Source organism: Anoplophora glabripennis, unplaced genomic scaffold (assembly GCF_000390285.2).
Source record: "Anoplophora glabripennis isolate ALB-LARVAE unplaced genomic scaffold, Agla_2.0 scaffold105, whole genome shotgun sequence".
Lineage (NCBI taxonomy): Eukaryota > Metazoa > Arthropoda > Insecta > Coleoptera > Cerambycidae > Anoplophora > Anoplophora glabripennis.
Window position 1 is genome coordinate 13,099 of NW_019416276.1, and position 14,792 is coordinate 27,890.

Here is a 14,792-nt window from a genome sequence, read left to right on the forward strand (position 1 = left end):
GTAGCTAATTAACGAAATTATGATTAAATAACTTAATTGTAACACCACTGCAGAATATCATATGATACATACATAGATATTCGTTGATTCTTTAAAAACATTTTTATCAATACCTACATCATACATTTAAGTAAATACAGTAACGCAAAAAACAGATATTGATAAAAAAAAGTGTACAAAAGAAATCCGTAAGTACGCCTGGCAACATTACCAAAGTCTTGTTTATATGTTGCTAGGATACGTTTAGATATGCGGGCCGCTGTATTTGATTCTTCCTAAAATTCTGCTGGTGGCGTACTCTACCGGCAATTCGGAAATTTAAAACTGCTGGCCTATTCCAGGAGCGGTCTGTGGCGACAGCTATTTTGTCTGTGATAGGGCATAGCCTTGCCTCGTTATAGAAACAATAGTCTTTATAAATGCTCAGATATTTGGCATTAATAAAAAAAAATGAAACATTTGCAGTTATCGAAAAAATATTAAAATATAGCAAGTACTTTTTTAAAGACAAGCTTGGTATAATTTTAAAATTTAATTTTGCCTCGGACTTATGTCATTGTTATTTAGAGGATTAAATAATGGAGGATGTTTTAGCAAAATTTCACTGTTTTAACAATAACTTCGCACCACAAAAGAATTGGAGAGAATAACTGTAAAAGAAGTATAATACATTTTACGAAAATATAAAACAAACTAAACGAGAATATTCAAAATATATTCCAAATATTATTAATCCTAGGCAATTCCTTTTTATCGCATACGGAAGGCTTGGTTTCGTTAATTTTACTGCACACCACTGCCACGAAGTCTATCAAGGATTGCTCCTGGGTCTGTTGGTCGAAAACGCCATCGTACACCACTGTGGGCACAAAGGCGATTGATGGAGTCTTGTCGCCATTGGCAGCTAGCAGTTGGTCGCCTTCGGCCGAAGTGGCGCAGGAGTTTATCTTTTGGACATCCAAATTGTACCTCCTAGCGCACTGAGAGAAAAATTGCGACTGTAAATACAATGATCTTTGATGTAAGTCAAATTAGTTGTTGTAAAGAGTTTAGGGCGTGTATAGGAGGGGCAAGGGGGGTAGTTGATTTTATATTACAAAGTTTAGTGATCATATCCAGCACAGAACAAAACATTGTATACAAGGTGTTAACGAAATAAGTATTCAGTAAGTAAAACATGATGAAATATGATGAAAACCTTAGTAGAGTTTTTGTCAGTGACGGCCCCTAAGGGAGATACAGCCCATTGAATGGGTAACTCAGGAAACAGTTTATATTACATAACTTTAAAACGATTTAATATTAAGTCGCGAAATTTTGAAGTTCCATTACTATTTATGTGCTTAATAATCGGCATAATATACAAATCAAAATTTGCTACATGGGCGTAAGAAAATGCGGGACCATCGGTCAAATTTTACAATTTTTTTTGTACGACATCTTTTCCACTTCCTGAACCGAACTTATGAAAATTTATCAAATTTTGCATAAAAAAGTTACTCTTGTTAGATTTTAATAGCACGAGCCGTTTTCTAGTAAAATTCATTTCAATAATTCATTACATGCTCAAGAATGCCTGCTGAAAATAAATGTTTCAAATTGTGCCATGAGAAAATTACTATTTATAACACTTAACAAAGCTGTCAAGTATATGTCAGTTACTGATTAGATTACCTACTCAATATTCCAATCTAAGAAATTTGAATTTAGATACTGTAATAAACATAGAATAAACTAAATTAGGTATTATATCTGTAGCCTATCCTATAATGCAATATTATCTTTAACGGTGAAACTATATTTGCAATAAAAGTGTTATGTTTCATTGGTCTTTTTTTGGTATTTTTTGATTTTCAGATATAATAATAGTAATAACATTTTATTATTCAAAATTATTTATGTTACTGTTTACTACAAAACTATCTACTTAACTGTGATATTAAACCCGAACTTAATAACAGTTACATAACAACTACAATAACGATAATAATAGTACCTACACAAGGAAAATTAAATAAAAATAGTAATTTTCTTATGGCACAATTTGATGCATTTATTTTGCAGTAGGAATTTTTGAGCAAGTAATGAATTATTGAAATGGATTTTACTAGAAAACGCCTCATGATATTAAAATCTAATAAAAGTACCTTTTTCATGCAAAATATGATAAATTTTCATATTTTCGGTTCAGGAAGTAGAAAAAAATGCATACAAAAAAAAAATTGTAAAATTTGCCTCATGATGTCACATTTTCTTAGGCCCCTATAGCAAATTTTGATTTGTATATTTTATTGATTAATAAGCATATAAATAGTAATATAACCCCAAAATTTCGTGATTTAATATTAAACCATTTTGAAGTTATGAAATAAAAACTTGTGTCCTGAATTATGCCTTCAAGGGGCTGTATTTCCCTTATAGACCAGTGCTTAAGCCTTCAAAAATGGTAAAAAGTGAAAAAAAATATAGTAGGATGAAAGAAGAAACGAACTAGAATCCGAAAAATTTTTTCTAATCATTATGTACAATTTCGAGCTATTTATTAAAATTTACACTTTAATTACTCGAAAAACGTAAGATTCCATGTTACATTTTAAACAAAAAAATTACAAGTCGAAATATACTATTATAATTAACAACCAAATAAGTTTAATAAAGTTAATATTTAATAAGACATCTACAATATTTTGAGAAAGTTGTAGAATCTTCTTTTGTTTCTTTGCATTTCCTGAGAAAAAACACCATCAGAAAGTAGAGATTTCAACGAAGAAAAAGCCCACCGACGTTTTTACAAAAGCAGATATTTTGACGTGAGAAATTTCGATTGNCTTCATAAATGATTAAGCTACGTGACCACCGAGCTTAGGCAACCAATATTGCACCGTATTGTGTATAGATTTTGGCCTAACTTTCAGTAAGCCAAAATCGTGTTTGTATTTTTAACAGATGTTTAATATTAATTTTACGCAAGTGTTGTTAATCACAGCGTAACTACGCTATCTGTAAACTTTAAAAAAAATTTACTCAATTTTACTCACTAGAGTATCAATTTCTGTAGACACCCAAATGAGTAAAATGATCACACTATTAGTATGAGTACAATTAAAGTTTTATGAGGGAAACTATTGCAATAGAAGTGAAATTTACTCAAATCCGAGTTTCTGCTATCAAGTGAGTGACTTTTGACTATTCTGAGTATGTAAAACCAATTAAGAGTTGATTTTTTCTCTAAATTTAACTATTATTGAGTCATTTTTTACTCAGACTTGATTTATATTCTCTTTAAATTTTAATTTAAATATCAATGTATTCAATTTTTTTAGTGAAAATTATGTTTAGATGCGGTGGTTTGATTACAATAATTTTTATACTCACATATTCTGTTCTACTTATGTGAGACGCAGATCGGCTCCTCATGACGCAATTCACGAAACTGACGTCAGTCTCTGACCCGGCCTTCTGCGACAACGCGCAGGACTGGTACTTGTTTCCTTTGCACTCATTTGGGCCATGTTGGCAGGAGAACTGCCACACTCCGTTTGTTTTGCTATGCTGTAAACGGTTGAGAGAGTATAAGCATCACGTTTACTAATAGATGTCACACTTAGATCAAAAGCCTACTTATTTTATAGTTGATTGTAATGAAAATTTATGTTAGAGCCGCAGCATATGCAAACCAGCAAATTCAGATGAGCGGAAATCGCAAGACGCGCATAGAAGGCTGTGCGTCGTTTTCAATATGCAGAGTTGTGTATAATAAACAGATTTAGTTTCAGATGAACATTCTGAAAACACCGAAAATGGCTGAGTTAGATCAAGGTGGATACAAGAGACCGAAACTGCTGGTTTAGATACGCTGTGTTAGAACTCTACTCTTTCTCAAATTTTTATTGGACTTTAAGTGTGGGAATTTGACCTTCCAGTTTTTGAGTGAGTGAAAGTGCAGCAGAATCAAGACTGAGACTTAAAATATTCTAAAAGGACAGTGAACTAACAACTTCGTGGCTTGCCACCTTGAAAACCTGAAATAGTTCTTACAGCTGCTTTGCCATAAGGCACCAACTCGAGGTCCACGTACTTTGAAATTTCTGAGTAGTGAGGAGCCAGTTGACGGGCGATGAATTCGACACTGTCTGGACAAAGACTTTCGTAATACACAGAAACGTTTACGGCGTGCTGAAACAAACATAAGGTTATTGAGACAAACGTAAATATTGATTCATTCATTTATACAGAGCTTTTTCGAAGTACGTGCGGAAAATTCAGGAAAGTACAGTTGGGCCAATGGATCTTTACTAGTGCTAGCAAAACCGGAAAAAAGTGACACCGGCTAACCTGGTTCCGTAAAAGCCGATTTCAGATAAAACCGGTTAACCGAATAGTGGTTAAAAGCGGATATTCTAACTAAACCCAGTTATTCGAATAACCGAATAATCGCTTACTCGAATAATGGCCAAAACCGGATATCTGAAAATCGGTGTTTTGAAAAACTGAGGGGATATACGATGTTATTCACATATTTTAAATTTTAAAGTTAATTCTAATTTTAAAAGTTAAAATGTTATAAACTGTGGTTCTTCTATTTATTATTTATATAAATGGGTACGGTTTTTTTTTCTGTTTCTACAGATTTCACATATTTGTGTGGATAGCAGGTAAAAAACTCTTGGAGTGACACATTTATATAAGGTGTATTTAAATGAAAGGATACAAATGATATCAGAGATTCCTTGGGTGAACATAAGTCGATTTAACCTAACATACATATATCCTAAGTCGCATAATAAAAAAGATACAAGGTGTCAAAATGAAAAATAAAAACTGTTTTTCAAAAACTGTTTAAAAATTGCGAATGATAATTTTTTATACCCCTACCATCTACAACCTGTGCAGGAATTGACTGCTGCGGATTTACCTAACAGGGTAGATTTTTGTCAATGGTATAAGAACATTTCAAGGGAAAACAGAAATATTTTATCCAGTATTTTATTTAGTTATGAAGCGTCATTTCAAAGACATGGTTTAGTGAACCATCACAATAATCACTCATGGTTTGACGAGAATCCTCACCAAGTTTGTACATCCAAATTTCAACATAATTTTAGTTTAAATGTATGGGCAGCTTGTAGCAGCATCTTATTGGTCCGTTTATTCTTCCTTGCGACTCGGTGGAGCCGAATATTTGAGATATTTGAATGAGCAACTCCCAATATTGCTTAAAGACGTGCCACTAGCTATCCATGAAAACATGTGGTACGCACATGACGGAGTTCCTGCTCAAATTTTCCTGGGAGTCAGTCAAATGGCCTGCGCGATCATCGGATCTCACACCCATGGACTATTTTTTATGGGGTCACTTAAAACATGTTGTTTATTCCAACCTTATTGATAATATGGAGAATTTTTGCAGCAGCTAAGGAAATAAAGAATGACATACATATTTTTTAAGAGTTCGTCGTAATTTTAATCGTAGAATTAGACTATGTTTACAGGAAAATGGAAATTACTTCGAATTTACTTTAAAAAATCTTGTTTTTTTTATTATCCGCCAATTGTTTCTCTTAATCTTATTATCTATTGACTGTTGTTAATTGACTCTTGGTTTTAGTTATTATGTTCTTTTTTCTAATAATTTATTATTAAACTAAAAAAAAGGCAGGGTTTAAATAATTTCACATGCACAAGAAAATTTGTTTTTTAATAAAGACACAGAAAAAACAATTAAATAGAAATCATGCAACAAGTGTATTCATACATGCTAAAATAATACGCAAAAAGAGTAAAGTAAATTTAAAACAGGAAAAATAATGTTATCTCAGTTGATTTCTGTGCCCCCTTTTGGTCGAATTTTAAAATACAGAAACACAATTAATGCGTTCGTACTCGACACTCAAAAAGCATTATTATATTATTTTTTCCTTCATTAAAAAACCTCTCTGTTGAAAATTTGAAACATTTCTTTCTAATCAAAATTATAGAAATTATTAAAGAAAAACCATTTTCTATTTTTGATTATGACACCCTGTATCTTTTTTATTATGCGACTTGGGATATAGGTATGTTAGGTTAAATCGACTTATTTTCACCCAAAGAATCTCTGGTATCATTTGTGCCCCTCCATTTAAATACACCCTGTAGAACGCAAAACACCACATTCTTTGTCGGTAATGCAAAACTACCGATCATGCTGAGTTTTTTCAAATTTATTAAAAATATCTCAAACGGTTCATTAACATAAAATGTTAAACTGATTATTTTTTTATTTTAGAAGCTCTATATCTCGAAAATGACCGCCTTGAGACCTGACCCTTATTTATTTAATCAAATTACCTTCATTTTAACAACAGAGGGTCTTTAAATTTTCTACACATAATTAGGAAACTCCCTGTATAACAGATAAATGTTCACAATTTTATAACTGTAATATACGAGTACATGCAAAATAGCTGATAATGTTATTTGCATGTTTATTATTCTGGGAATCAAATAAAATAAAGTCGCTTTCAGGGAACTTATGTATGTTTAATTACAAATACAACTTATTAAAATAATAAATATGGTCATAACTGCTAATAAAGGGAAAACCGAACCGTGCAATATCTCCACAAATAACATGTCAATTTACATACAGGGTAGCCCATCGAAAACGTACCGCAAGGCATTACAGGGTAGTAATGAACTTTTCGGCAAAATCCAAAAACAGGTAAAGTTTGCTTCTGAGGGGGACAACTTTTGCCGCAAAAAGCATAGTAAAATCTTCAACCTCCTAAGTGGGGGTGCCATCCCCCAATTTTTTTTAAATGGGAATGGGGGTCAAGTGGGGGGTCATTAGAAAGGGCTTTTAATTCTCTATACATCGATTCTTACTTTTTGAAAATCGATCCATTATTTTAGAAAATATGCAGCTTTGAAAATACGAACAATATTTTTGACGAGAAATGCGAAAATCGATTTAATTTTACTTCAAAACTTACGGTATTAGCTTGGTAAATTCCTTCAAAAGAATTCGCTGTTTTTTTTTTGATTTGCGAATTCTTTAGCCTGATTTTGGTGAGCAAAAAATTGTCCGCTTTTTGTTTCGTATTTAGATAGGCCACAAGAAGTTGCTAGATAACTGTCTTGTGACTTGTAGTTGAAGAGTACCAATACTGCCGAGTCTTTTAAATTGATTAATTATGGTGTACTCAATTCCAGAAAGAGTAGAAATTATTGAGCTTTTTTTCAAAAACAATGAATGCGGAAATCGGGTCGCCGAACTGTTCAACCAACGGCATCCTGAGAAACATGCGTCTGGAAAAATTGTTCGCGAATTGGTGGCCAAATTTCGCGAAACTGGCTCCGTTCATAACAAAAAGAGGCAGGTTGAAAATCCGGTACTAAATGAACCTACGGAAATAGCGGTATTGGGGCAAGTGGCAATGGATAGTACGCTGAGTACAATGCAATTGGCTACTGCGACAGGAGTGAGTCGTACAAGTGTCCAACGAATATTAAAAAAATACAAATTCCATCCTTATAAGATTCGGCTAGTGCAAGAGCTAAATGAAGACGATTTTGATCGTCGTTTGCAATTTTGCGAAATAATGACTGAACGAGCGATAAACGATAATTTCCTCTTTAATGTGTGTTTTTCGGACGAGTGTACGTTCTTCTTGAATGGTTTAGTGAATCGCCATAATTGTCGTTACTGGGCTGATACCAATCCAAGGATTTTCCATGAGACACACTCCCAACACCCCCAGAAGTTGAATGTATGGGCAGGTATTTTTGGAAATTCCATTGTAGGTCCTTTTTTCCTTCCTGGAAATTTGACAGGCGATATGTACTTGGATTTACTACAAAATGTCATCGACCCAGCTCTAACAAATATCATAGAGGACGACCCTGCTTACAATGAACACGAACTGATTTTCCAGCAAGACGGAGCTCCTCCACATTACTCGCTCAATGTGCGCAATTACCTAAATGAGACGTTTCCAGGACGCTGGATAGGACGAAGAGGTGCAATTGAGTGGCCCCCTCGGTCACCCGACTTAAATCCTTTAGATTTCTTTCTCTGGGGGCACATTAAAAGCAAAGTTTACAGCACTCCACCTGATACCTTGGAAGATCTGCGAGGACGAATCATTAATGTATGTCGCGAAGTAACACCGCAAGTGCTCCAGAATGTTCGACAACGGTTTGAAGACAACCTGTATCATTGTATGCAAGTTGGCGGACAACATTTTCAGCATTTACTTGACTAATACCGTAAGTTTTGAAGTAAAATTAAATCGATTTTCGCATTTCTCGTCAAAAATATTGTTCGTATTTTCAAAGCTGCATATTTTCTAAAATAATGAATCGATTTTCAAAAAGTAAGAATCGATGTATAGAGAATTAAAAGCCCTTTCTAATGACCCCCCACTTGACCCCCATTCCCATTTGAAAAAATTTAGGGGATAGCACCCCCACTTAGGGGGTTGAAGATTTTGGTATGCTTTTTGAGCCAAAAGTTGTCCCCCTCAGAAACAAATTTGACCTGTTTTTGGATTTTGCCGCAAAGCTCTTTACTACCCTGTAACGCCTTGCGGTACGTTTTCGATGGGCTACCCTGTATATTGAACATGAAGTTGGATAACGTACAATGATAAGCGTAATTATCTTTGTTTAACTCTAAATTCGTTTTTCGTTAATAGTCCAATTAAATGGGTCTTGAAATCGCAATTTTGGTGAACTTGCCTAAGTTTTTAATATAATTAGTTTAATAACAATAAATGACAATATGTTTTTTCAACCTTCAGCCATTTGCGAAAAAAAAATTAAATAAAATTTCTTATAAAAATGATTTATTACTGTCACATATTGTTATTGTAAATTCAAGCAAGTTGATCAAAACTGCGATTTAAAGTCCCATTTTATTGGACTAGAATGTATGCAAAAACACAACCGAGATAAGAGCAGAAGGGTACTATTTCTAAAAACACAAACATAATTTTGTCAATAACTTTTGAAGATACCCTGTACATATATTGTCACTGGCTATTGGGATTTCTCATATTATTTACGCTTTTATTTCTTATAAAGATTGTTCGCTAGACTAGATGGAACTTAAAATTATCACTTAAAAGTTATTTTTAAATTCAGAGAACCCCGACATAACAAAATAGACAATACATTAACGTCTTCCCAAGCGGAGATAATTTTTATTACTTTAGTAGAGATAACTTGTAGATAACTTTCATGCTAAAAATATAACCTTCAACATTGTTAAAAAACTGAGTCTTTTGAAATTTTTATAATACTAAATATGGGTACCTACCACATCTCACTTACTTTTGGATTCTCATAATAGAAAAAGTTATATCAAAGGAAACATTAAAAATTTTTCGAAAAACAGACACGATTATAAATTTCTCTTCAAAAAAAAAAGTTTCGAGTTAGTGATCTGCACTGTATTTTTGATTCGCACAAAATTTTCAGTAAGTACAAATGTAGGTACGTGTACTTTTACTAAATTTAAAATTTACATACATGTTTTAACGTTTTCATAAAAATATGGTAGTTACAATAAACGTTAAAATATCTATATTTCTCTTTATGCATATAATTGAACATTATTTAACAATGCACATTAACTAAAACATAAAAAATCTATAAATAGAAGTACTAATTATTCAAGAAAAACGACTGTTAACATTAGTCGACCTTTAGAATAAATACCTGCCGGTTATTCAAGTAAATCAAACGTAAAACTCACCGTTACACTAAAAACGGCCAAAATAACGGCCGCAGAAAACATGGAAGCTGCACTCATACTATCGTCCTCACCATTCGAGATTTGAATATGGAATGGACTTAGGGAACAACATTATTATATTGTTATATTAGCACAGCACACAAATACACGTGTGTCTTTGGGGACCGATTAAGAGGCCTACGTTTCACGGTTAGACCAAATTAACTGGCATTACAAATGCTGGAATTTTATAAGTTCAATTCAAACTTCAACTTAAATTTTTATCTCTCTAAAATTTCAACGAAAAAAGCAAATACGTATTTATTTATAAAATACACATGATACATACCTACCCATTTCTGCTTAAACGCCAAACATAGCCATGTTAAGTCAAGAAACACAATAGATTAAGTAAATATAGATTATTTAATACAATAAGGCATATTAACATAGTGATCTTAATGTGACATGAAGATTTCTCTTTATTTGCTTTTTGTTCGTAACGTAAATCAAATCGCATTTTGCTTGAAATTAGGTATACGATTTTTTAAACTTAAATGAACAAACTCTTTATTAAAATATTATTGCAAATAATTATTTACAACAAATATTGCAAATTCTATAAGTACTACAAAATAGGTACAAATGATTTTAAAGCTGTCTACACCAATTTGACTTCTATTTTACCGTAAACATATTTCCTGCAAGGTGCCGGCTTATATTCGAGAAATTGGCATACCACGGCCATAAAATCCTCAAGAGCTTCATTTTGCAGAGTTTCATTATAGCGATCATTGAAAATTACTGTAGGGATGAATTTTATAGCTGGTTCGACATTTTTGGTTCGAATGCCGTTCTTTTCCAGGAGTATATCGGCTTGACCGCTCTGGAAGCATGTTTGCAGAGATGCCCATGATATATCGCTGCTGTTGGCGCACTAAAATGAAAAAAGAACTCATTATACTTGTTAAATTCAGTAGCTTTGTTCCGAAACAGTTTCCAACAGTCCATGCTGTTTGTCTCGTGATAAATAATGGGTCCATTTCACAAAAACTAATAAATAATTACCTTTTCCAAATTTTCATTGGAGCTAGGATCGACAGATTCCATGCTGCAGTACACAAATTCAGTGCTCTCTTCAATTGAATAAAGACGTATAGCGCACGAATGTATCTTATTCCCATAACATTCACTCGGACCATGCTGGCACACGAATTTCAGTTGCCCACTTGTATTAGTAACCTATGAAAGTAGTATTAATAAAGTTGTAAAAAAAGATTTAGTCTGGATATATTAAAATTAAACCGGTTTTATAAATACTTAAGGTGCCACGCTAGAGACCGTAACACGGAGTCCACTTTTTTTATAACGCTTTCAGTACCGATCAATCAAAGCGATCAAGAATTATGTGTTACCTTTGCATTCCCAAATGGTACTAGATCCACTTTTATATCGTTTCCAATATACTTATACGTGGGAAATAGCTGTTTGTCTATAAACTCGATACTATCTGGGCACAGGGCTTCATAAAACACTGACACTTTCACAGTTTGAACCTAAAAAATCATTAAATAAACCTACTGAGTCACGGGGTAAAAATATCGAGTTTCATTTAACTCACTATTAAGCGTGGTAATAAGATATTTTAACATAAAACAAAAGTACTTACAAATACTTCTTGAAATCCGAATATAAAAATTATTACACTCAAACCGTTCCACATCTTGAAGGCTTCAAAAAAATAATAAACGGTTTAAGTACTCAGGAAAATAACCGTGAAAAAGTGGGCGTCGCTATATGACTTACACGCTGACGCTGTTACATGATAAGAGAACAAAACAGATGCAGTTGTACCGTTTGTGATTAAATAGTTTCAATCGAATGACTCAAATCAGAATTCTTTGTTTTTCATTTCAAATGAAATGAATGAATGTTAACAATACTGGTAATAATACGACGTAACTTTCAGACAATTCTGGACAACAATATTTTATTTTAAAAACCCTAATTACAGTTCGTTTCTCGTTATATTAAAGTACATTTTTGAAGTAGTATTAGCAATACACTGACACCAAGAACAAACTTTCCAGAACCTACTGCTAAATTAGACCCATTAAACTGGCAAAACCCGCATTGGATTTGCTCCAAGAGAAACACCAACGTGTCTTCGAAGTTCGTGAGCGATATGCTTTGAAGTTGTGCACTGAAGACGTCGTTGAAGACTATGGTGGGTACAAAATTGATTATGTCTGGGATCAATTTGTCAGTACGCCTGCCATTAGCTGCAAGAAGTTCGTCAGCTTGGCCGCTGGTGAGGCACTCTTCCAAAACCGTCCAGGAGATGTTGGTAGACGTAGCACACTAAAATAACATCAAAAGTTAAACCAGAAAATTAACAATTAAATTGTTATAAAATTGTTGTAACTCTCTTTTGGTATTCAGCCACTTCATCGATCGATTGAGTGCATCTTATATTAATCCAAAATAACAACAAAATTAAACCTCTAATGATACGCATGAAATGAAAAGTTAATTCGTCGGAACGAGAATGGCCGAATGGTTCATTTCATTATACACTAATGGAAAAAATTAAGAGGTCAAAAAAAAATCTAAATTTTCTGCGATTTTTCAAATGGCTGTACCTTTGATAAAAATGGTCGTATTGGACTAAAAAAAAAGCAATTTGAAGCTTGAAGTTTCTAAGGTTTGGATCTTGCAAAGAAAAAATTTTTCAAGTAACACGTATCGCGCAAACAAAAAAACGGCTTGATGGATCGAATTGAAACTCTGTAGGGCTTTTAGAGGTACAATGACCTGTAAAAAGCACACTTAACGTTAGTCATTTTCCCAATATTCTCAATGTGGCACGTGATTTTCTAGAAGACCCCTAAAAGTCCTATTTTTTTCGATTCTTCAGTCATGTTAAGGATAAAAAAAAATTCTAAAAAACCGTGCCAGGACCTTGTAGAGAATTCATTCAAGTTTCTAAAACCCACCGTCGATTTTCTGTGCAACCATTGGTTTCTGAGATATCGATGAACAAAGAGAAAATGATCCATTTTCATTCAAAGTCCGATAGCTCAGCGAGAAATGGTCGTATCGAGACCAAAAAAAAAAGAAATTGAAGCTAAATGAACAACCTATCTAATCCATAAGATGGTTAAGTTGGAAAAATTTTTTTCAAGTCCGTACACAAAAAATAGTATCGAAAAAAATTTTGAAAAATTTTTTTCATGATATTCATTACGATTGCGCGATACGTGTTACTTGAAAATTTTTTTTTGCAAGGTCCAAAAATTAGAACCTTCAAGCTTCAAATTGCTTTTTTTTTACTCCAATACGACCATTTTTATCAAAGATACAGCCATTTGAAAAATCGCTGAAAATTTAAATTTTTTTGACCCCTTAATTTTTTCCATTAGTGTATTTTTGAATTCACCGGTTTATTAAAAGGTGTTACATAGTATTTCAGACGTTATTTACTCTATTTATCTGTAAAAATTGATAAAAGTAGGTTTTGGAAACTTAAAAAATCTTGTAGATACCTGTCGAAGTATCGATTTATCGGTTATAAATTTGATTATCTAGTGATACTTATCAGCTTTTATTGTTACAAATATAATCTCTTACTTCTTCGTTGTTTGCGTCTGAACTTGCATCTGTGGAATTCATCGAGCATATCACAAACTCTGTACTTTGACTGACGGGGTACAATTCTATGGCACATGAATGTACTTTATTCTCATAGCATTCAAGTTCGCCATGCTGACATTCAAATTCCCAGGATCCCGAGTCATTGCTTGCCTAAAAATTAACAAGAATCAACTGAAATCAAAGCTAGTGAGTTAATTTCGTTTATCAAATGCTTATAAGTATACATTGTTCTTTCTACATTTTTTGTATGCTACTAGTATTAAATCGTAGCATACCCATTTTTATTAAATAATAAAACCAATTATTTTTATGACAATATAAAAACCATTACAAAATTCTTAATACATCATAATCTGTGTTATCAACAGTGAGCTCTAAATGACAAATTAATTTAATTTGAAATATCGCAGCCTTAAAGCAGATTAACGAAAAAAAATGAAACACTCACATTAGCTTTGCCATATGCCACTAGATCGACTTCCATGTTGTCTGCAAGGTTCTGATAGGCCGGATAGAACTGATTGACCAAATATCTTACGCTGTCGGAACATAGCGTTTCATAGTACACGGAAATCTTGATTTTTTGTGCCTAAAAAAGTTGAAAAATGTTCGAACTGAATAACCAAATTGTATTATTTTTATAGTGTATATTAAAAATATTCAATATCAATTAACATACCGAGCTTCCACAAACGCACAGGATTGCAAACATTAGAAGTCCCTTCCACATGTTGTCTTCTCTAGGACAGCCAGCCGACCAACTGAGTATCGATAATTTAATTTATTGTAAACCGTAAAATTTATTACACAGCGTATAAAGAAGATTAAAACTGATCTAGATGAATCGTGGATATGAAACATTAATGAATAATAAAGCACCAGGTAAGGAAATATAACCAGGGAGTGCAGTAAATGAAAAAAAGGGCCACATCCAAATTACTCAACAGACAATATTTTTCACAATCGTATTTTTTGGAAAGAAATGTTTTATAGAGTTCATATTGTTAAAGAAAAATGTATACTGCTCTATTGGACTTGGTAATGTAACTTCCAAAAAATCAGTATGTGCTTAAAGGCAATGATTACTAGATATTGTTCAATAAACTATTATTATTTTTGAATTATTGACGCAATTGCAAAATTCAGCAACCTATTACAATGATTGTTAATTTATTCATTACAATGGGCTATAATTTTTGTATATGTTACGATTATACAGACTCAACCTTTCAGATAAGATGGATCAGTGTATTAATCCTAAAATTTATTGTAGTTATATCAGACATATAGTTTTGATATCTTATTAATCGTATTAATTATGTTTTAGATTATCTGCTTTGGATAAAAAAAATATTTATGTCTAGAATAAAGATTAACATTTTTACAGATAATTACTACGCGAAAAAGGAGTAACATAATT

General features: G+C 32.8%; 2 protein-coding genes across 3 annotated transcripts; both read right to left on the minus strand.

Moving 5' to 3' along the window:
* Positions 1-653: 653 nt before the first annotated feature.
* LOC108903206 (GILT-like protein 1) lies at positions 654-9,848 on the minus strand. 2 transcript variants are annotated; one of them, XM_018705305.2, is made up of 4 exons: positions 9,740-9,848; positions 4,039-4,176; positions 3,376-3,552; positions 654-998 (listed from the first exon to the last, which is right to left on the minus strand). In XM_018705305.2, exons 1-4 carry the CDS (start codon positions 9,794-9,796, stop codon positions 708-710), a joined length of 663 nt encoding a protein of 220 aa, XP_018560821.1. In that variant the 5' UTR covers positions 9,797-9,848; the 3' UTR covers positions 654-707. The 2 variants fall into 2 exon arrangements, with proteins under 2 accessions (XP_018560821.1, XP_018560822.1); XM_018705306.2 differs by having other exon boundaries at positions 659-980.
* Positions 9,849-10,271: 423 nt separating this feature from the next.
* On the minus strand, positions 10,272-14,132 carry LOC108903177. Its single transcript, XM_018705265.1, has 7 exons — positions 14,052-14,132; positions 13,821-13,961; positions 13,349-13,522; positions 11,756-12,079; positions 11,134-11,274; positions 10,787-10,960; positions 10,272-10,655 (listed from the first exon to the last, which is right to left on the minus strand). The coding sequence occupies exons 1-7, from the start codon at positions 14,100-14,102 to the stop codon at positions 10,380-10,382; spliced, it is 1,281 nt and encodes a 426-aa protein (XP_018560781.1). The 5' UTR covers positions 14,103-14,132; the 3' UTR covers positions 10,272-10,379.
* Between the last annotated feature and the right edge of the window lie 660 nt (positions 14,133-14,792).

Bases quoted from the DNA above. Each gene is read 5' to 3' on its own strand.
- LOC108903206 (XM_018705305.2), bottom strand. From the start codon at position 9,796: ATGAGTGCAGCTTCCATGTTTTCTGCGGCCGTTATTTTGGCCGTTTTT. The intron at 4,177-9,739 runs GTGAGTTTTACG...TGTTTGTTTCAG, and splicing joins TGGCCGTTTTTAGTGTAACG to CACGCCGTAAACGTTTCTGT. The intron at 999-3,375 runs GTGAGTATAAAA...TTGTATTTACAG, and splicing joins ACATAAGTAGAACAGAATAT to TCGCAATTTTTCTCTCAGTG.
- LOC108903177 (XM_018705265.1), bottom strand. From the start codon at position 14,102: ATGTGGAAGGGACTTCTAATGTTTGCAATCCTGTGCGTTTGTGGAAGC. The intron at 13,523-13,820 runs GTGAGTGTTTCA...GTTAATTTTTAG, and splicing joins TGGCATATGGCAAAGCTAAT to GCAAGCAATGACTCGGGATC. The intron at 11,275-11,755 runs ACTTTAATATAA...ATGATTTTTTAG, and splicing joins TAATACTACTTCAAAAATGT to GTTCAAACTGTGAAAGTGTC.